The following is a 21,812-nucleotide window of genomic DNA, read 5'->3' as shown; positions in this document are numbered from 1 at the left end:
CTAAAATTCTCAAGAAAATAGTTGCTAATCAAATGTGTGAGCATTTACACAGCAATGAGCTGTTTGAAGAGTTTCAGTCAGGCTTCAGAGCTCATCATAGCACTGAAACAGCTCTGCTGAAAGTCACTAATGATATTCTTATGGCATCAGATAATGGACTTGTGTCTGTACTGGTTCTGTTAGATCTCAGTTCTGCATTTGATACAGTCGACCATAATATTCTCTTAGAAAGGCTGGAATATGCTGTAGAGATTAGGGGAACAGCGCTAGGCTGGTTTAAATCTTATTTGTCTGACAGATTCCAGTTTCTTCATGTAAATGATAAATCATGTTTAAACTCCAGGGTTAATTGTGGAGTACCACAGGGTTCAGTACTTGGGCCAATTCTCTTTACTATACATGTTTCCAATAGGTAACATTATCAGGCAGCATAGAATAAATTTTCACTGTTACGCTGATGACACTCAGCTTTACTTATCCATGAATCCTGATGAGCCCAACCACTTAGATAGACTACAAGCATGTCTTGAAGACATAAAAACTTGGATGACTTTAAATTTTCTGCTTCTAAATTCAGACAAGACAGAAGTTGTCGTCTTTGGACCGGAGTCTTTAAAAAAGAAACTGCTTAGTCAATCACTTAACCTGGATGGCATTAAACTGACCTCTGATAATAAAGTAAAAAACCTTGGTGTTACTTTTGACCAGGACATGTCATTTAAATCCCATATTAAACAGGTTTCTAGGATTTCCTTCTTTCATCTCCGGAACATTGCCAAAATTAGAAATATCCTATCCAGGAGTGACGCTGAAACTCTAGTCCATGCATTTGTTACTTCAAGGCTGGACTATTGTAATTCTTTACTATCAGGATGTCCACAAAATGCAGTTAAAAGCCTTCAGCTGATTCAGAATGCTGCAGCAAGAGTTCTGATGAAAATTAAAAAGAGAGATCATATTTCCCCTTCTTTAGCTTCCCTTCATTGGCTCCCCGTTAAATCCAGAATAGAATTTAAAATTCTCCTCCTCAAATATAAAGCCCTAAAGGATTTAGCTCCATCGTTCCTAATAGAGCACTTCGTTCTCAGACTGCAGGTTTACTGGTGGTTCCTAGAGTCTCTAGAAGTAGAATGGGAGGCAGATCCTTTAGTTATCATGCTCCTCTCCTGTGGAACCAGCTCCCAGTTTTAGTCCGTGAGGCAGACACCCTGTCTACTTTTAAGGCTAAGCTTAAAACTTTCCTTTTTGATAAAGCTTATAGTTAGAGTGGCTTAGGTTATCCTGAGCTATCTCTGTAGTTATGCTGCTATAGGCTTAGGATGGTGGAGGACATAATGGCCACTTTCACCCTCTTCGGTACATTCTCACACTACTCTCCAATTTTGGATTATTTGCTGTTATTTCAGATTTTATCTTTATGTTCTCTCTCTTTTCTCTTCCTAGAAGCTACACCTGGCCTGACTCTGTGTCTACCTGTGTCACCTTTCTGGAGAGGGGCGTCGTCCAAGCTTCTGCTGGCAACAACTTAATGCTCACCCTCTACCAATGATCCACATGGCCCTGTCTTTCAGTGTTTAACCCTTTCTCTCTCCTAGACTGAGCTTTTACTGTAACTAACTCTATGTGCTCTCTTTCACTCTAACCTTGAAAACTGGCTCAGAGTTTATCTGTTCTTTCTTTCTAGGTGAAACGACTAAAGGAGCTACATTCATTAACATTTACTTTTCCTTCCCATAGAAAGGACTCCTGGATCAGTGCTACTTTGCTCTCTTTGTGTCTCTGCTCTGTTCTCTCAAACCCCCAGTCGGTCGTGGCAGATGGCCGCTCACACTGAGCCTGGTTATGCTGGAGGTTTCTTCCTGTTAAAAGGGAGTTTTTCCTCTCCACTGTCGCTACATGCATGCTCAGTATGAGGGATTGCTGCAAAGTCAACGCCAGTGACTGTCCATTGTCTCTATATGCTCATCCGGGAGGAGTGAATGGTTCAAGTCACTGACTGGATGCAATCAGCTTGGTTTCCTTAGAAAAACTTTATATCCAATTTTAATAAATAACTGAATCTGACTGCACTGTTTAAGGATTAGGATTAATTGGAATGTATGTACCTGACTTTTGTGAAGTGCCTTGAGACATGTGTTGTGAATTGGCGCTATATGAATAAACTGAATTGAATTGAATTGAATTATACCATGGCCTAATTTAATATAGTGCTTCACATATTATTTATTTATTTTTCTAAGGAATTGTTAGAAGTAGAGTTAAAGTTGCAACATGCAATTTCTTAACAATTTATTTTAACATTGGAATTTTTTCACAACTTAATAAATGTACAAAATTTAAAAAACTTCTGTGTGACATTATGCTACTGCAATGAAAGTTTCATTTATTTTAGGTGTTTTGACACAATTTTACCTGGGGTGCAAATAAATGTGGATATGGCTACATATGGCAATAACACAAAGAACATTAACACAGCTTAATGCATTCTTGTCACTTTCTGACATTTTTATGCATGTAGAACACTTTAAAAAGGTCCTTGTTCCACCCCAACACAGCTCTATTTTTATTTCTTATTTATTTTGTGATAAATCCACCACTTCCTTTTGCATCTCAATGTTTTTGTTTCATCTGGTTCACCTCGTTGGAAATAAACATAGTGGGTTACAGAGAAATGTAGGCTGGTGGCCCAAATTTCTATGGTTGGAGATTTCCTCATCTAAACACATCTAAGTCTAGGTCAATGCATGTCATGCAGTGTCCTGGTTAGGTACAGCAGGAAGGCCAACTAATCCTCGGTCAGACTTAGAGAAATTGCATATTGGTGTACTTAATTACTCAGTTGGGCATATTAAGGTTAAACAATATTTTTTTCAACATGATAATAGTATCAGTCTCATTGCCTCTTTTTTTATTTCAGTTCATAGTTTATTTTTGCTACATTTTTTTCTTGGGTTATACAACTGTATATATTCAAATTGACAAGATCCATTGAGGCACCACAGTTATCCTGAGTACTTATTTGCATCTGTCAGTATCTCTGTGTGGATTTGCATGCTTTTGTTTTTTTCACAGACAAAAGCTTGGATTTGGAGTGTGTTAATATTAACTGTTGCGCATTAAGCTGCCCTACACATAGTTTACTGAGAAAGTACATGACCAATGAGTTCTGGGGTATGATGTTTGTTTTATGGTAATTTTATGTGTTGAGTGAGTGGCGTGAGCTCACAAAGCATCTCAAATGTTTAAATATGCAAAAATACTCACCACAAGGGTAAAACCGTACTGCAGATGAGAATACACAAACATAGAAAGTCCAACAGAGGAAACACAGTGGTTAAAAGAGAGACAACTTTCATTCACTGTTTTGCTGCCATAGCTTGTTATCTCATTGAATAGAGGGTTATGTAATTAGGTTTACAGTATAGGGTAGGGGTTCTCAAACTTAGTTCTTTATCCTGCTGTGGAAGGAAATGCTAAGTGTTACAATGGTTTAACACTTAGCAATTTTTGTATTTTAATATGTGGTAGGACTAGAAAACGTTTTTTTTACAGAAAATCTTCCAATATACACTGACAAAAAAATAGCTGATGCCTATAAATAAAATCCAATGCAACTAACTGCCTTTAAAAGCCACCTAGTTGGTAAATAAAGTCTACCTGAGTGTAATTTGATCTGAGTATAACTACATCTGTTCTGTGAAGGCCTCAGAGGTCAGTCAGTCATTTACTATATTGCTTCTTCCATACCGGGTTGCGGGGAAGCTGGTGCCTATCTCCAGCAGTCTATGGGCAGGAGGCGGGGTACTGTGGGAGGAAGTCGGAGTACCTGGAGAGAACCCACATATGCACGGGGAGAACATGCAAACTCCATGCAGAAAAGACCCCCAGCCAGGAGTCGAACCCAGGACCTTCTTGCTGCAAGGCAACAAGGCAACAGTGCTACCAACTGCAACACCGTGCAGCCCCCTCAGAGGTTTGCTAACGCATAACATTAATGAACGTTATAAAGATCAAGAACCACTGTAGACAGATCAGGGATAAAGTTGTGGAGATGTTTAAAACAGGGTTAGTTTATAAAGCATGTCAACCTTTGAACGTCTCAGTAGTATTGTTCAGTCCATTATCTGAAAAAGGAAATACAATGGGACAAATTTAAACCCATCAAGACATGGCCGTCCACCGAGACATGCCAGGCATGGAGAATATTATTCAAAGAAGCATCTAACAGGTTTATTGTAACTCTGACAGAGCTGCAGAGATCCACAGTTTAGGTGGAAGAATCAGTCAGCTAAGCAACTGTTAGTTGTGAATTCCATCAATCTGGCCTCTGTGGAAGAAGGCTATTGTTAAAAGAAAGCCACAAGTAATTCAGTTTGCCAGCAACCAGGTACGGGACACAGCAAACTTTTAGGCCTGTATCCAAAACGCTATGGGTGGAAAAATTAACACTTTCAATCAATCGAAACACACCTCTCCACAGTTGGGAATCAGTGATGTAGGGAAGACCCCAGGAGCAGACATGAGAAAAAAAAAAAAAAAAACATGTCCCTAAATAAAACTGAACAAAAAGAAACAACAAAATCTCTTCAGACTTTCTTTACGTTTTTGGTTTTGGTAGTAAATTATAACATTAATACATTTTTCTTAAATTTCTTTAAGAACAAAAATAGAAAGAAGCTAAAGTTTTACAGTTTCCAAAAGGAGTTTGAAACTATTATTTTCCCCTTCAATTTAATAACTCTCCAAGTAATTGCATAGGCTGTAAACCACAATAGTTCTTTTTGGACACCCTTTGTTGTAATGAATAATCCAACAAGTTAAAGTTTTACTTCAGCTATAGCCCACACATACACTGCCTGGCCAAAAGAAAAGTCGCCACCTGGATTTAACTAAACAAATAGGTATGAGCCCATTGGATAATTACTGCATGGGCGATTATGTTTCAGGTGGCAACAAGTTATCTAACCCCCAACTGGTGCAATGAGTTGTTTCTCATTTCTTAAACAACCATGTCGAAAGACACATCCCGTGGTCGTGGAAAAGATGTCAGTCTGTTTCAGAAAGGTCAAATCATTGGCATGCATCAAGCAGAGAAAACATCTAAGGACATTGTAGAAACTACCAAAATTAGGTTAAGAACTGTCCAACGCATTATTAAAAACTGGAAGGATAGTAGGGACCCATAGTCTTCGAGGAAGAAATATGGACCAGAAAAAAATCTTGAATGATTATGATCAGCTTAAACGTTTGGTGAAATCAAGTCGACGAAAAACAACAGCAGAACTCTAGGCTATGTTTAATATTGAAAGTAAGAGCATTTCCACACTCAAAGTGCGAAGGGAACTCAAGGGATTAGGACTGAACAGCTGTGTAACCTTAAGAAAACCACTAATCAGTGAGGCTAACCGGGGAAAAAAGGCTTCAATTTGCTAGGGAGCATAAAGATTGGACTCTGGAGCAATGGAAGGTCATATGGTTTGATCAGAATCAGAATCAGCTTTATTGCCAAGTTCGTACATACAAACAAGGAATTTGCCTCCGGTACACTTTGCTCTTTTGTTCTGTTTTTGCATTACAGAATATACAAATTTACAATTTACAATTTACAATGTACAATATACAATGTACAATGCAATATTCTGCATTACAGAATATACAAATTTACAATTTACAATGTACAATATACACATATCTAATAAAAAAGGTGCATTTGCAACATCTGTATGCTGTTGTTCTGTACTCTATTGAATGTTCAGCAGAGAAACAGCCTGGGGGAAGAAACTGTCTCTGTGGCGGCTGGTTTTAGTAAACAGTGCTCTGTAGCGGCGGCCTGAAGGTAAAACTGTAAACAGTTTATGTGCAGGGTGTGTGGGGTCAGCAGAGATTTTAGCAGCTCTTTTCTTGCCCCTACACCTGTATAAGTCCTGGATGGAGGGAAGGTCAGCCCTGATTATTCTCTCTGCAGTCCTGATTATTCGTTGCAGTCTGGACCTGTCCTGTTTTGTGGATGAGCCAAACCACACTGAGATGGATGAAGACAGGACAGACTGAATGATGGCAGTGTAGAAGATGACCAACAGGTCCTGTGGAAGGTTGAACTTCTTGAGTTGCCTCAGGAAGTACAGTCTCTGCTGGGCCTTCTTTCGAACAGTATCCTGGCGTACGTCCCTGGGTGGTCGAGGTGTTGCAGGATGAAGTGTAGACCTAAGTTAACAGCATCATCTGCCGACCTGTTTGCTCGGTAAGCAAATTGCAGGGGGTCCAGCAGGGGGTCTGTGATGTCTTTCAGGTGCTTCAACACCAGCCGCTACAGGCCTGTAGTCATTTAATCCTACGATGGTGGGTTTCTTGGGAACCGGGATGATGGTGGATCGTTTGAGGCAGGAGGGGACCTCACATTTCTCCAGTGATTTGTTGAAGATCCTTGTGAAGATCGGAGCGAGTTGATGTGCGCAGGCTTTCAGGCATGATGGGGAGACGTTATCAGGTCCTCCAGCTTTCTTTGTTTTCATGCGCTGAGAGCCTGTTTACATCTTCCTCGGAGATCTTTAGTGCAGGCAGAGGATCTGAAGGTAGGGGGTTGGTTGCTTTCTGGGAGGAATTTGTTCCTGAATGGGATGTAGAGGAGATGATTTGAGGTGTGAATGGCTTCTTGTCATGTCTGCTGTAGAAGCCATTCAGACGGTTGGCCAGGAGACGACTCTGTTCAGGATGGGTGGAGGGGCTCTTGTAGGCAGTCAGGTTTCTCAGACCAGTACATACAGCTGAAGTGTCACCAGTAGAAAGGCTGTTCTTAAGCTTCTCACTGTAGCTTCTCTTAGCTGCTTTGATCTCTTTTGTTAGTTTGTTCCTGGCCTGCCTGTACCGCGCCCAATCTCCACTGCTGTGAGCTTCTTCCTTATCCCTGCGCAGATTCCTGAGGTGTGGAGTAAACCATGGCTTATTGTTCCCAAAGGTGCAGAAGGTCTTGGTCTGCACACACATGTCCTCACAGAAACTGATGTATGATGTCACCACATCAGTTAGTTGGTTTAAGTCAGTGGCTGAGGTTTCAAAAACAGTCCAGTCTGTGCATTCAAAGCAGGCCTGTAGCATCTGCTTTGATTCCTCAGTCCACTTCTTAACAGTGTGAACCTTGGGTTTGGAAGCTCTTAGTCTCTGTCTGTAGGTTGGGATGAGGTGGATTAGATAATGATCCGAAAAACTCAGAGCAGCCCTGGTAACAGCATGATATGAGTCCTTTAAAGTTGTGTAACAATGGTCCAGTGTGTTTTTGTCTCTGGTGGGACACTTAATATGCTGTCTGTATTTGGGGAGTTCATTTGAGAGGTTTGCTCTGTTAAAATCTCCCAGTATTATGATGAAAGAGTCCGTGTATTTTTTCTCCACGTCTGTAATCAGCTCAGCAAGATGTTTTTCCACGGCAGAAGTGCAGCCATGCAGTGGAAAATATGAGCCGATTATTATAAACGAGGAAAACTCTCGGTGAATAAAACGGTTTACAGATTATGGAAAATGACTCCAGATCCGGGCTACATGTTTTCCCCAGCACTTTTACGTCTCTGCACCAACCTTCATTTATATAAAAGCAGATTCCGCCTCCTCGCCTCTTCCCCGATAGCTCCGCGCTGCGATCCGCTCTGAGCAGCTGGAAGTCCGGCATTAGCAGTGCGCGGTCCAGGATGTTTTCACTCAGCCATGTCTCAGTGAAGCAGAGAACCGCTGATCCACGGAGGTCCGTGTTTTTACCGGTGAGAAGAAGCAGCTCGTCCATCTTGTTGTTGAGAGAGTGGACATTTGCCAGGTGGATTGAAGGCAGTGGTGTGCGAAGTCCAGATTTACCTTGTTCCAGAGTGATGGTGCATCAGGGTAAGAAGAGAGGCAGGTGAAGTGATGCACCCATCATGCCAAGAGTCTACTGTACAAGCCTGTGGGGGCAGTGCTATGATCTGGGGGTGCTGCAGTTGGTCAGATCTGGGTTCAGCAACAGTATGTGTTCAAAGAATGAGGTCAGCTGACTACCTGAATGCACTGAATGACCAGGTTATTCTATCAATGGATATTTCTTCTTTGATAGAACGGGCATATTTCAAGATGACAATACCAGGATTCATCGGGCTCGAATTGTGAAAGAGTTGTTCAGGAAGCATGAGATATAATTCTCACACATGGATTGGTCACCACAGAGTCCAGACCTTAATCCCATTGAAAATCTTTGGGATGTGGGACGCAGCAAAACAGACTGACACAGCTCTTAGTCCATTCGATTGGCCACACTGAAAAGGCATAAAGCTTTGCCTAAAAATACTACACCAATGAAACAATAACTGAACATTTCAGAAGAAGCCTTTGAATCTGGTACGCCGCTGCTACAGCCAAGGATAAGGGCAGGCTGCAGCATGTCAGTCGGTCTGCTGAGAAGGTGACTGGCTGCAGTCTACTGTTGCTCCAGGAACTGTACACCTCCAGGACCCTGAAGCGGGCAGGGAAGATTCTGGCTGATCCCTCCCACCCCGGTCAGTGACTCTTTGAAACTCTCCCCTCTGGCAGGAGGCTGCGGTCCATCCGGACCAAAACCTCACGCCACAAGAACAGTTTTTTCCCATCTGCCATCAGCCTTGTTAACAAAGCCCGGAAACCACCCTGACACTCTCCCTTTCCCCCACACCCCCTCCTTTTTTGCTGACAGGACACCTGTAACCTGTAACTCTATGCGTTACATTAACGCTCAGCATGGACTCCTGCTTTACTTGCACAATGATCACCTGCACTGTTGTATTGCTCTTGCATCTTATACTGCTCTATATTTACTCTCACTCACTTAAAACTGTGCACATATATTTATATTATATTGTAGATATGTTTATACTGTTTAATTTGTATTGTATTGCACCGACTACGCCAAAACAAATTCCTTGTATGTCCAAAAACGTACTTGGCAATAAAGCTTTTCTGATTTCTGATTCTGAATTGCAGTTGGTTGTGATGTTAATACAATGCTGGTAAACCAGAGGAGGATTTTACATTCACCCAACTGCAGGTGTCAGTAACATTAGGAAAAGTATTTTTATGTCTGGCAAAACCAACCAATGACTTCAAAAGGTAATCAGCAATTGAAGTTTGTATTAGAATGTTGCTATTACTGAGAGCCATCATGTTTTCCGAACCCTAACTAACTAGATTTCTATCGCTTTATGTCAGCAGCAATTAAAAACAGAGTGTTTTAATAGCAAAGTAACTTCATAAAGTTTAACATCCAGCAGGAAATAAATGTGATCCCCTGCCTTTTACTTGTGTGCAACTTCAGTAACCTAACCCTCTAATAACTAAACACAATATTTGCTGCCTGTCAAAACTCAATACTATATAATTTCTAAGCCTACAAAAGGTAAAAAGAATAAGGAGAAAGTGAAATGTAAATCCCAGGACACCAAGCATGAATAATTTGATTCACAATGTTTAGTCCAGAATGTGTGTGGATGCAAGAGCTCAAAAGAAAAATGCATTCCAGGGGATAAAATCCATTAACTGCAAATTTACATCCAAAACTGGGATATTTCACATTAATTAGCAATTATCTTGAAAAACATGAGGATACTATTGTAAATCTGTAGCAAAGTAATGTATTTTTTTTAGGTTTCACATAAATTAAAATTATACAGAGACAAATAAGGTTTCTCTTGTCTGGTGGATATAAATGAAGTTGTACTATTTTTAAGAAAATGTTTCTGATGCCAAAATGCACTTGTTATGGTGGCAGCAGGAATAATTTAGTGCTTCTTGTTGGTCACGCGTACTCTAACAGCTTGCATTCAGTCTCCATAGTAACCAACTGTTGGCAAATCAGTGGTGGCAGTGCCCACTTTTTCAATTAGTGCTTTGGCCTTCAGCACTGACACTAATCACAGCAATGTAATACAGGTTTCGCAGCAGACATACCCCTTTGTTGCCTGAATGGAAGGAAGTTCGCTATCAGCACTGCTGACGTCCAGCTGGATCCAAAAATGTTGCCAAGGAGCCAGTGAAACCAAAACCACCCCAGTCTCTTAGACCTTGTTCAGACTGTAGAACTTAATGATCAGTTCTGATGTTTATCCAAAGATCCAGTCTTTTCTGCATTGTTCACATTGTAATTTAATGTGACCAAAATCAGACTGCAGTATGAACAGTCTATGGCCCTTAAGTGACCTTCAAGCCCAGAACAAGATGTGACATTATAAAAACAGAGCTGAATTTAAGGAAGCACATAGGGATGTCTGCATCAGTCCTAAAGCTGAGCAAGCACAAGCATGTAAGGTTAATAAATTGTGCCTGCTATTATATTCTTAAGAACTGTTGTGATAAGACATTATTTCCGAAGGACACCAAATATAGTAACGGGAAGTAGCATTTGGATCTGATGAGCATTGATGCACATGCAAGTAGCTAGTTCATTATGGAGTGTAAGTCACTAAAACACAGTTGAAACTTGGGACTCAGAACAAAGGTGTGAGCGTGCAGTTATGAAATGGAGCAGCAGTCCATTGTTTACATTTGATCTGTCTGCCTCCCGCTTCCTGGAAACACAAAATTATGAGGTTATTCACACCCAATAATGTGAAAGGTGGAATAAATGAAAGTGTCTTGGGTCTGATTTGGAAAAAAAACAAAAAAAAAAACTGATTTGGTTGGTCTGTTCGGATTAGAGTAAAACAAAATCACATATGGGTCATATTTTGACAAAAGCATTCCAATTTGGGTCACTATGGCCTGCAGGGTGAATGCAGCTTTTCTTGTGAGTATGCATACACTTATGGGCTATATGGGATTAACATTAGCAGGAAAAAGCAGCAGTGTACTTGTTCTGTGCATGCAACTCTAAGCCACGCCCTGTTACCGCCTTTGCTCCTTAGCCTCCATTTCAGAAGCCCCAGACGTTCGGTCTCAAGTTTAAGACGCATCGGTTAAAACTAAAAATCTTCCAGGGTCCATGTGTGTCTTCCATAAATCACATTTTTGTCAAGGTTCTGGGTTTTTGTGTGTGTGTGTGTGTGTGTGTTTGGGTTCACTTTGTTTTTAGCTTTCAGATGGTTCCAGAGTTTCTCAGGTGCACGGGGTGACAGGTGCGACTGATCTGCTGATTGCCTTAAGGAGTATTTAAGCAGGAAGCTGCCAGCTACGTTTTGTGGATTACGTTCTGGATTTCATGTTTTGGATTAAGCTGGCAGCTTCCTGGAAATTCTCGACTCCTGAACCAAGGCAGAGGCGTACCCTGTCCACCCTCCAATGCAAGTACCTGAACATTGAACTCTCTCATGAACTCACCAGTATTCACTTCCCAGCTCGTACTGAACCATCTGGACAACCTGGCTTCGCACACCCAGGTTCTGACTCCCTCTACCCCTGGCGACCTGATGGCATTTACTTAGTAAGACACTTTCTTGTTTACAAGTATCGTTTTCGTTATCACCGTTCCGTGTTTCACCACTTCTCTTCCCCTCTCTTTCAGTTGGCGAATTTACCCATTCATGTCCCTGTGTTCACGTACTGTAAATAAACACCGTTACACTTTCAGCTTGTTTCCTCTGAGTGTTCTCTGTATGTGGGTCAGTACTATATCGAAAATGACAATTTTGGAGCAACCATCCAGCTCTTGTTCTAAACTGACGTTTAGGCAAACTGATTCATACGGTAGCCCAGAAGTGTCAGGTCAAATACAAGAGTGGGATGAGGGAAACTTTGTAAATCTTAAGCATAAGATTAGGGAAACTGGATTTTCTGTTTCAAAAACCGAGAACAGATGGCGTTAACCTATAGATATGTTGCTGCAATGCGGTCAAGTGAGCCGACAGTCAGAAATACGCGGTCACGCCAGCCGACACTAGCTCTCTCTTAAAGATTAGCTTCGCGCATACAAGGTGCATTACGGTAATGGAGCAGAAAGGATGCCGATCTTGGCGACGATTGAGACTAAGAGGAAAACAGAAAAGTAACCTTCAGAACATTTATATTTACTTTTTTTAAACTTTCACATAAATGTTTTATATAAAATAAATATTTAATAATTTTACTGTACATCTTTGGAGAAATAACGGGTCAAAGTACCTCCAAAATGCTCAACCAGTATATGCTTTTTGTCCCACTTTCAGAATTTTATTTCTCCAAAACCACGAGGTGACAACACAATCTCTTCAGATTATAGTAAAGGGTCATCTATACTATAACCACAATTAAAAGCAACAAAAGCATATACTTTGTAAAGTAAGTTGCAAAAATGTCATTAATCTAAATGTTCTGAATGTAAATATAAATGTTCTGAAGGTTACTTTCCTGTTTTCCTCTTTTCTCAACCGTTGCCAGGATCGGGTCCTTTCTGCTCCATTACCATAATGCACCTTGCATGCGTGAAGCTAATTTTTAAGAGGGAGCTAGTGTCAGCTGGCGGGGCCGCGTATTTCTGACTGTCGGCTCACCTGACCGCAGTTGTAACTGCGTAAGTTAACTTACGCAACAAAGTCAAAGCTCATTGTAGACTCATAGTTCCAATCAGTGTGACTGATTATCAAAAAAAAAATCGTTTCACTTATCAAACGGGCAAGATTTGTCTGCTGTTAGCAAGCAAAGCTTCTCTTCCCGTTGTTTCATTCAACAGGCACTGTTACTTCTGTTGCAGGTTGCGTGACTTCCGTTATGCTTTTGTATTTGTGTTGTGGCTTTTGTATTTGACCTGACACCTCTGGGCCACCGTAGACTCAACACTTAAACTGTGAACTGAACACATCATTTAAAGAAACTAATCAGGGAGGAGTGATACTTTCACTTTAGACACTTTAGGAAGTTTTTGTGTGAACTGCATGGAGTGAGAAACAAATTACCATTAGAAACCTACTAGCTAAAGTTTTCTCCAAAAACAACTGAACTGACATTAGATGTAAACTGTCACCTATAGAACAGCTTGTCATGCTCGGTTTTTCTGTTAGTTTTTCTATTTTATTTTAAATTTTATATTCATGATTAAGTCTATACCCTCCCAAAAACAAGTTAACCTCTCTGGTGGATTCATGTGAGGTATAAAGCAACTGATCTGAGTTGTTTTCATTGTGTTCATTTGTTGTTTTTTTTTTTGTATTACACAGCTGTGTTTGTATAGTCAGTGTACATTTGTTAGCAAAAAAACTGCTATGTAGCGTACATTTCAACCTTATTTTCTATATTAGAGATTTTAGTCAATTGTCCACCAGGCATTCTTCACTTTTTCATAAACCTGAGGAAATAGATGTTAATTCAAAATGCTTTCCTCAGTCAAAGAATATCTAGGGATTGCGTTAAACTTAAGGAATAAAATAGGATATTTGTCCTAGTTGCAAGCAGCTCTGGTATAAAAAAAAAGGCTCCCTGGATAGGGATTTTGTGAGAACAAAAGGTAAAAAAGGTGTGCAGACGTAGGCAAGCGTGCGTAAATGTGTGTGGGCAAATCAGCTTGAACACGTGATAAGGTGTCATGACCTGTCTTCATGATGCTGAGCCCTAAAACCTGCAGCGCATCTCTTATGTAATACAAAAGTGCTTGAGTACATTTAGAAAAAACATATCTTGATTAGCCTCACCCTATCTCTCACCAGCAAAATAATGTAATTCTTATAACAGTTATGCTCCGCTTAAGGACTCCAAGGACAATTTTGGCAATCACATACACACTAAACAGGGGTGAGGCAGGGTAAAATATTTTATTGCATTTTATTGCTCATATGTGTTGTGTTGTGTTGGCTGGCATCTGCATCTGCATTCTTTCACCCACTCACCAGTGGTCTGGATGCTGGTGGGAAGGTGGAGAGCCTGCACAATTTGGAATAGACACAGCAATTGTGCTGATTTTATGCATGGTATGCACACAAATACAGAACCACTGACTGTGACATACACACACCTGCACATTCATTTACACAGTGGAACACCATCCAGCTCCACTCTCAATTTCCAAGGAGGTGGAAAAAAAAGTCCAGATACAACTTTGAATATTAAAATGACAGGCAGGGTGGATATTTCAAACGCTAACACCCTACGTGGCATATTGACATCTAATGTATGTTGTAACACCGTATGAATAAAAACCCAATTACACAAACTACATGGTCTACAAGTGTCTTCCTCCACCCAACAGATAATATATAACTGGGCTAATATTGGCAAGGTTTCTTGAATGAAATGCTCCACGGATTGCGTTATAAGCACCACCTCCTTACAGCAATGTAAAATCACACATTGAGAAGAGAATATTGAAACAAGGATGTGTCTGAAAGGGGGTTTTGATCGCTCTTCTCGGTCTTACCTGCTCGCTGGTTGCCAGCTCCTTCTCCAGCTGACGGTGCTTGTTGTGCCACACCAGATAGTGGACAGGATAACGACTCTCCTCCAGAGTTTTTTTGGCAGAAATCATCCTCGGATCATAGTTTGCCCCCTCCTCTTTGTTTTGTTTTCCACGGCGAATCGCAGAAATACTTTGTAGTGAATTTACCCCTATATAGTCGTGCCCAGCATCCTTCATCGACAGTGATGCCCAAAGGCGTGTAACCTTACGCGTAAGGAGTAAATGAACCCTCCCTAAAAGCCTATACTTGCTCGCCTCAGAATAAAGTGAAATCTCCTGTAATATTTAGAGAAAAAAGATCTTGCTCCTGTCTTGATCGCCTCAGCAGATTAAAACAATACACCTTGAGTTCTTTTCTACTCGTTCCCCCACTCCTTGCCTCTCTCTCTCTCTCTCTCTCTCTCTCCCTTCACATCTATCCTCCGCCTCCTCTCCCATCCGGTGGTGGTGACTGAGAAACATGCACTGACAATCCGCAATAAAATATGTGCTCACACTCAACCAATCCGCTGGCGGGGATGTGAGTAAAGCTCAATCCGAAAGGAAAAAGAACCAAAGATTAAAATCACAAATTGCTTATGTTTGAAATGAAATACGCAACTCATTGGAGGGTTTATTTTTATTATGTTAGGTGAATTTGCTGCATTTTTGGTCTAACAACTGATAGCAACAAAAGCGCTATAGCTGTTGTGTTTTATTTACTAATAATCATTTTACACGTAAATTAGCCAATAATATGTGAACATATGGCTGACAAAATAGAACCATACATATTTTTAAACTTACAGAATATTTTAGTCTTAATCGTATTCTGAAACAGCTATATCATAATATTTATATCGGGCTACTTGATATCTGACATATTTTAGATTAGGTCTTCATCCAGTCCACTTTAGGAATTACAGGATTGACCCACCCTGTGCCTCTCTACGGCAAGCCGTATGTTTAAAAATTAAATGTCCTTGAAGTTATTTCCGCCTTCTATTTTGCAACACTAGACGTTTGCTCACACTAGTTAAATGTTGGGCAGCACTGGTTTAAAAAATAAATAAAACAAAACACATAATAGTGACGGTTTTTGCACACTATTGACATGTTTGTTAAACTAGTGGGAGTGGTCCTTTGAGAAAGCCAACGTAACACAACTTGCACGCTAGTGTCACAAAAGTCCCAACTAGGCTTTTTGATACACCTGTCCATAAGTGAACTGGAGTGAATATTTGACAACGTCAAACTAGAAAATTAGTTGGTAGAACATAAGTATTTAACAGAAATGCTGCCCACAAGGTTAGTGACCCCTAAATTAGCACCCTGAAAATAAAATAGTTCATCAGTACAGCCTAAGTGTGTGCTAGTTGTGATTTATAGTAAGCAGCAGGTGTAAATATTCAACATCAACCATAATTTTCACCTACTGGCAACTGAACTCCTTTTACAGTTTAAAATTTTTGCTGCACTGTAAAAACTCTCTTTATAGCAAAGTACCAAATATTGGCATTTTTTCCAACTAAACGGAGAAGTCATTCTAGTTGGCCAAAGTGCACCACTAGTATCACAGAAATCCCAACAAGTGTTTTTTTTTTTTTACAAGACTGAAGGAATAGACAACTACTACATTACATACTAGTTAATAAGTTACTTATATTAATTAATATAGTCACTACTATATTATTTGTACTTTTTAGTTCTACATTTTTAGTTAAAGCCAACCAGTTAACTAGTGTGATATAGCTGTCAACTTGTTCAACCTAAAATGTTAACTTTTTTTTTTTTTCACCGTGTCCAGTCTGGCAGAGTAGCACTCAGAATTGTTGTCTGAGTGCAAAGAAGAAGCCCAACAGATTTACTTTAACAGGTGGAGCATTACGGCAAACACTATAATGCTCCGCTTTATATATATATAAAAAAAACTTTATTAGAAACTGCTTCGGGATCATTTTAATTGCATTGAACACGGAGACAGAAATGAAAAGGAAAAAAAAAAAATTAACCAAGAAAGAGAGAGAAGCCGGACAAAAAGGCAAAAGGGAGAAGAGGAGAAAAGAATACAGGAGAGAAAGAAGAATGAAGAGAATACAAATACTAGAAGACTGCTTCTACACCTGCAGAAACATAACAACAGCAATGTTACCGAAAAGTGCATAGTACTTATTAATGCAAGATGTATTTAATGGTAAAACATCTGTGTATCTGTTAACACCTGAATTCAAACACCTGTGGGTGTAAGTGTGAGCACACTTTTGTACATAAGGTCTGTGCATAAAAATATGCAATAGCGAGTGTGAGGAGCAACAGACACGGAGGAGATCTGAGCCACAGGCATCCAAAGGCCCCAGAGTACAGGAACCTCAGGAGGACTACTGCCGAGACTGTCGCAACCCCCCCAGAGAAGACACCAAGAACCACCAATACACCAGCTGGCAGAGACACCAGCCACCAGCAGGGAGTGTGGCAGGGAGGAAATAGGCCCCACATTTGATGGGGGGCCTAAGCTGATCCGGGAGAGGGAGCAGCTCAAAACCCAACCTGACACAAAAACAGGCGCACACAGTCACTATCACACATTCCCACCCTCATGCCTACACATAAAACCACTCACACCCACACAGCCAAGGTAAAGACACACAACAATGGATTTCGTGCACACACTCAGCCCCGCTCCAAGCACCCATCCCCCCCCCCCCCCCGCATCCTGCCCTCCACTATGCAGCACGCTGCGACGGCAAGGCAAGGGCCCCGTGCAACGCCACCCCAAGCCCCCACCCACAAGTGCAACAGAGCAGACACCACCGAGCATCGTACTCACAACAGACCCCCCAACCCCACACCAAGGGACAAACTCACCCGGCAAGTGGTCCCCGGCATGCACCTGACACACCATGCCCACACAAACACGCCACATCACCACCACTGCAACAACAGCCCACGGAGAAACACCAACCAGCTTATCTTCAATCTCAATGCTCAGCCGATACAAATGCCATTGATCACACATCCAAAAAGAGGACACTTTTTTACAAGTAAAGCCTAAAATGTGAGACTAATCAACAAGAGTGCACATTTAAATGATACTTGTAAGCTACTGTGCCGAAATTATGCTAACCTCTGTGGGAATTATAGTCAATGACTACTGAGACTTTAAATTTAACTAGTAAACTAGTAAAGCCTAAAATCTGTACTTCTTCACATTTTAATACACTATTTCACCAGTACAGCCATAAAACCTAAATGAACCAACTAGTACACTTTTCAAGTTCTACTAATCGACTTGTTGAATTTTCAGGTCACGTGAGTCACCTAGTCCACACATTCAATGGTCACTATTACACTAGTAGGCTGAATTTTGGTATATAATAAACATTTTTAAGCCATCTAGCTAATTAGTATTGCATAAATGGTAAAAACATGATCCAAAGTCTTGATTTTGGATACAAATTTGAAATGTTCCTTTAATGGTTCCATAATTTGTTGAATAAACCAGCATCGTTCAATCTCGTTGTCGACTAGTACATCGAAAAGATTGCTTTTGGGATGTTTCTTCTATTAGTGGGCGTTCTGCCTTTGTAGTAGGAATTTATTACTAAATTAAATTAAATAAGAAAAAAAACATTTAATGAACCAAAAATTGGGAATCAGTAAGCTACAGACAAAAAGAGATTTCTGACAAGTTTAATAAATTGTTTGTCTTTTCTGTTGAATAGCTTACAGGTAACTTCAATTTTTTTAGCATATATGATTGTTTGTCTATGATATCAAACGACTTGATGTTCGTGTTTCAGCAGGTGAATCAGGTGGAAGTTAATACAGTGATTGATAAATTATTAAATCGTCACTCAGAAAATCTTTTCTGTACAGATAGTCTTTAAAAAAATAAAAACATAAAGGTGTGCTTTTAATTCCTCTTACTCATGTTATTAATGTTTCCATTACAAGTGGGCACTTCCTCAGAAGGTGGAAACAAGCCAGGGTCTTGCCAATTTTTTATTATTTAATCTTCAATTATTTTATTTCCCTTTGGGATTAATAAAGGATTTTTGAATTTGAATTGAATTTAAATCTGGAGCACTTACCCAGATAAGTCATTATAGGTCAATTGGTATTCTACTGGTACTGCCCAAAGTTCTGCAAGAGGTTGAGGTGAATCAACTCATGGAGTACTTAGAGGCTCGTAATTATTTACATAATTTTCAGAATGGTTTTCTTCCACATTATTCTACAGAGTCTGCCACTTGCTTTTAATTGAGCATATAAAATTATCAATTGTTTAGGGAAAAGTAGTTGAAGCATTTTTTGGGATTTAAAAAAGGCATTTGATTTTTTAAATCGTGAAATTCTCTCTCAGAGATGTTCAAACATTAAATTTTCTATGTTAAGTTTAGAGTAATTTAAATTGTATCTTGTTAACTGTCAACAGTGTGTTGTTATAGATGGTGAGAAATCAGCATTTTGAAAAATGTATAGAGGCCTACACTAAGGCTCAGTTCTTGGTCCACTTCTTTAATTTGTATATAAATGATTATATGAACATTATTCATGTTCCAGTGTTGGATTCCATGATGACGACACTGGTGTACAGGTCCTTCTCAAAATATTAGCATATTGTGATAAAGTTCATTATTTTCCATAATGTCATGATGAAAATTTAACATTCATATATTTTAGATTCGTTGCACACTAACTGAAATATTTCAGGTCTTTTATTGTCTTAATACGGATGATTGTGGCATACAGCTCATGAAAACCCAAAATTCCTATCTCACAAAATTAGCATATTTCATCCGACCAATAAAAGAAAAGTGTTTTTAATACAAAAAACGTCAACCTTCAAATAATCATGTACAGTTATGCACTCAATACTTGGTCGGGAATCCTTTTGCAGAAATGACTGCTTCAATGCGGCGTGGCATGGAGGCAATCAGCCTGTGGCACTGCTGAGGTCTTATGGAGGCCCAGGATGCTTCGATAGCGGCCTTTAGCTCATCCAGAGTGTTGGGTCTTGAGTCTCTCAACGTTCTCTTCACAATATCCCACAGATTCTCTATGGGGTTCAGGTCAGGAGAGTTGGCAGGCCAATTGAGCCCAGTGATACCATGGTCAGTAAACCATTTACCAGTGGTTTTGGCACTTTGAGCAGGTGCCAGGTCGTGCTGAAAAATGAAATCTTCATCTCCATAAAGCTTTTCAGCAGATGGAAGCATGAAGTGCTCCAAAATCTCCTGATAGCTATCTGCATTGACCCTGCCCTTGATAAAACACAGTGGACCAACACCAGCAGCTGACACGGCACCCCAGACCATCACTGACTGTGGGTACTTGACACTGGACTTCTGGCATTTTGGCATTTCCTTCTCCCCAGTCTTCCTCCAGACTCTGGCACCTGGATTTCCGAATGACATGCAGAATTTGCTTTCTTCCGAAAAAAGTACTTTGGACCACTGAGCAACAGTCCAGTGCTGCTTCTCTGTAGCCCAGGTCAGGCGCTTCTGCCGCTGTTTCTGGTTCAAAAGTGGCTTGACCTGGGGAATGCGGCACCTGTAGCCTCTTCTCGTTGTGCAGCGTTTTCTGCCACACTTTTTCCTTCCCACAGACTTCCCACTGAGGTGCCTTGATACAGCACTCTGGGAACAGCCCATTCGTTCAGAAATTTCTTTCTGTGTCTTACCCTCTTGCTTGAGGGTGTCAATAGTGGCCTTCTGGACAGCAGTCAGGTCGGCAGTCTTACCCATGATTGGGGTTTTGAGTGATGAACCAGGCTGGGAGTTTTAAAGGCCTCAGGAATCTTTTGCAGGTGTTTAGAGTTAACTCGTTGATTCAGATGATTAGGTTCATAGCTCGTTTAGAGACCCTTTTAATGATATGCTAATTTTGTGAGATAGGAATTTTGGGTTTTTATGAGCTGTATGCCAAAATCATCCGTATTAAGACAATAAAAGACCTGAAATATTTCAGTTAGTGTGCAATGAATCTAAAATATATGAATGTTAAATTTTCATCATTACATTATGGAAAATAATGAACTTTATCACAATATGCTAATATTTTGAGAAGGACCTGTATATGTAGCCGGTACTGATGTTACAAACGTTTCAATGCAACTGTCTCTATTGTTGAAGTCTGTTGAAGGCATGGCTTGAAACATCACACCTTACATTAAATAATGATAAAATTGTTTCAGTTTGCTTTTCTTCTAGGGCACCATCTTTGACTAACAGTGATGTTTTAAATGTAAAGCTTAATATGCAAAATATTAAACAGGTCTTAGGAGTAAAGCATTTTGGTGTCATGTTGAATTCTCATTTAAAATTTAACAAGCATGTCAAGATGATGAGCAGAATTTTTTCTTTACATTTAAATTACTATTTAACCTCTTGGTCACAACCAGCCCCAAAAACTATGTATTAAGTCACTTAGGATGATTTATAACTGAGCAATGAAGATTGTGGACAGGGAGCTTACTAGATCACATCTCCGTCATGTTCTCAAAAGTTGAATTTGATAAATTTTGAAAATATTACAAAGTTTTTATATCTTAAATGTATTTTGAATGTTTTATATGTTAAACCTCCTTGGGTAGCCTTTTGTTTTTTCTTAGGAACACAGGTTTAGACCATTTATTGGGAATTGCAAGTTGCCTTTATGTAAAACTTATCTGGGACAAAAAGCATTTTCTGTATGAGGAGTTAACATGTGGAATACTCTTTCTGAATTAAAACTGAACCCTTATTGGCATCAGTTTTGGTTAAAGTTGAAGCATATGGACAGCTATGTATTCATGTACAATTCCAAAATTTATCTTTAGAATTAGCTTTATTGGCCAGGTTTGTGTGCACAACCAAGTAATTTGAAAGACAGGTTGTGAAAAGTATGCTGTAATATGCTTATTTTATTTCATAGCAGAATAGCTGACTACTCTGGCTGTAAGGTGTTCATTGTGTTCATTAGAGAGACAGCCTGGGGGAAGACTAAACAGTTTGTGTCCATGATGTGTGAGGTCTGCAGAGATGTTAGCTGCCATTTTACTGACCCGAGACCTGTACCAGTCCTGGGGACGCTCAGCAGTGGTGGTTCTAGACCAAATTTACCAGAGGGGCCCAGGGTTGCACAAAACAAAAGAATGAAACCAAAAAAACAGGGCAATATTTTATCGTTTAATTTATTAAGTGAGCCAAAGAGCCACTTGCGGCTCTGGAACTGCAGGTTGCAGACCCCTTATCTAGCAGATGAAAAGTATGATCCTATCTCAATAACACCTTAATTTTTCATTCATTGTTAAAGTGAATTTGTGAAGGTAAAAAATGAAATTGGTCCAAGGGACAAATAAGTTAAGGATTCTGTCCCACCACATATCATCATAAGAAACTGATTTAGTATTATGTCCTCAGTACAGCCGCCATAACAAGGGTCAGGGCCAGTTCTACCCCTGTCTAGAAACACCCATGTAGGTCAGCCCCAATGATCCTCTCTG

At 40.1% G+C, this 21,812-nt stretch overlaps 1 protein-coding gene across 4 annotated transcripts in view; it reads right to left on the bottom strand.

Annotated features, from left to right (window-relative positions):
• Positions 1 to 21,812, bottom strand: part of ankrd13b (ankyrin repeat domain 13B) — a 96,499-nt gene that overhangs the window by 62,152 nt on the left and 12,535 nt on the right. For 2 of the 4 annotated variants that reach the window (XR_007042479.1, XM_047392656.1), the window contains exon 1: positions 14,309 to 14,785. The exons of 1 other annotated variant lie outside the window; for it this stretch is intronic. Coding sequence is in view for 2 of the 3 variants with exons in the window: in XM_047392656.1 (XP_047248612.1) it covers positions 14,309 to 14,524 (216 nt within the window). In the remaining variant the exon portion in view is untranslated. Of the gene's footprint in view, positions 1 to 14,308; positions 14,786 to 21,812 lie in introns of those variants that run through there. One more of the 4 variants, XM_047392657.1, reaches the window with a different exon arrangement.

The sequence above is a fragment of the Girardinichthys multiradiatus genome, chromosome 18, assembly GCF_021462225.1.
Source record: "Girardinichthys multiradiatus isolate DD_20200921_A chromosome 18, DD_fGirMul_XY1, whole genome shotgun sequence".
Lineage (NCBI taxonomy): Eukaryota > Metazoa > Chordata > Actinopteri > Cyprinodontiformes > Goodeidae > Girardinichthys > Girardinichthys multiradiatus.
This window is presented reverse-complemented; position numbering and strand designations above follow the sequence as displayed.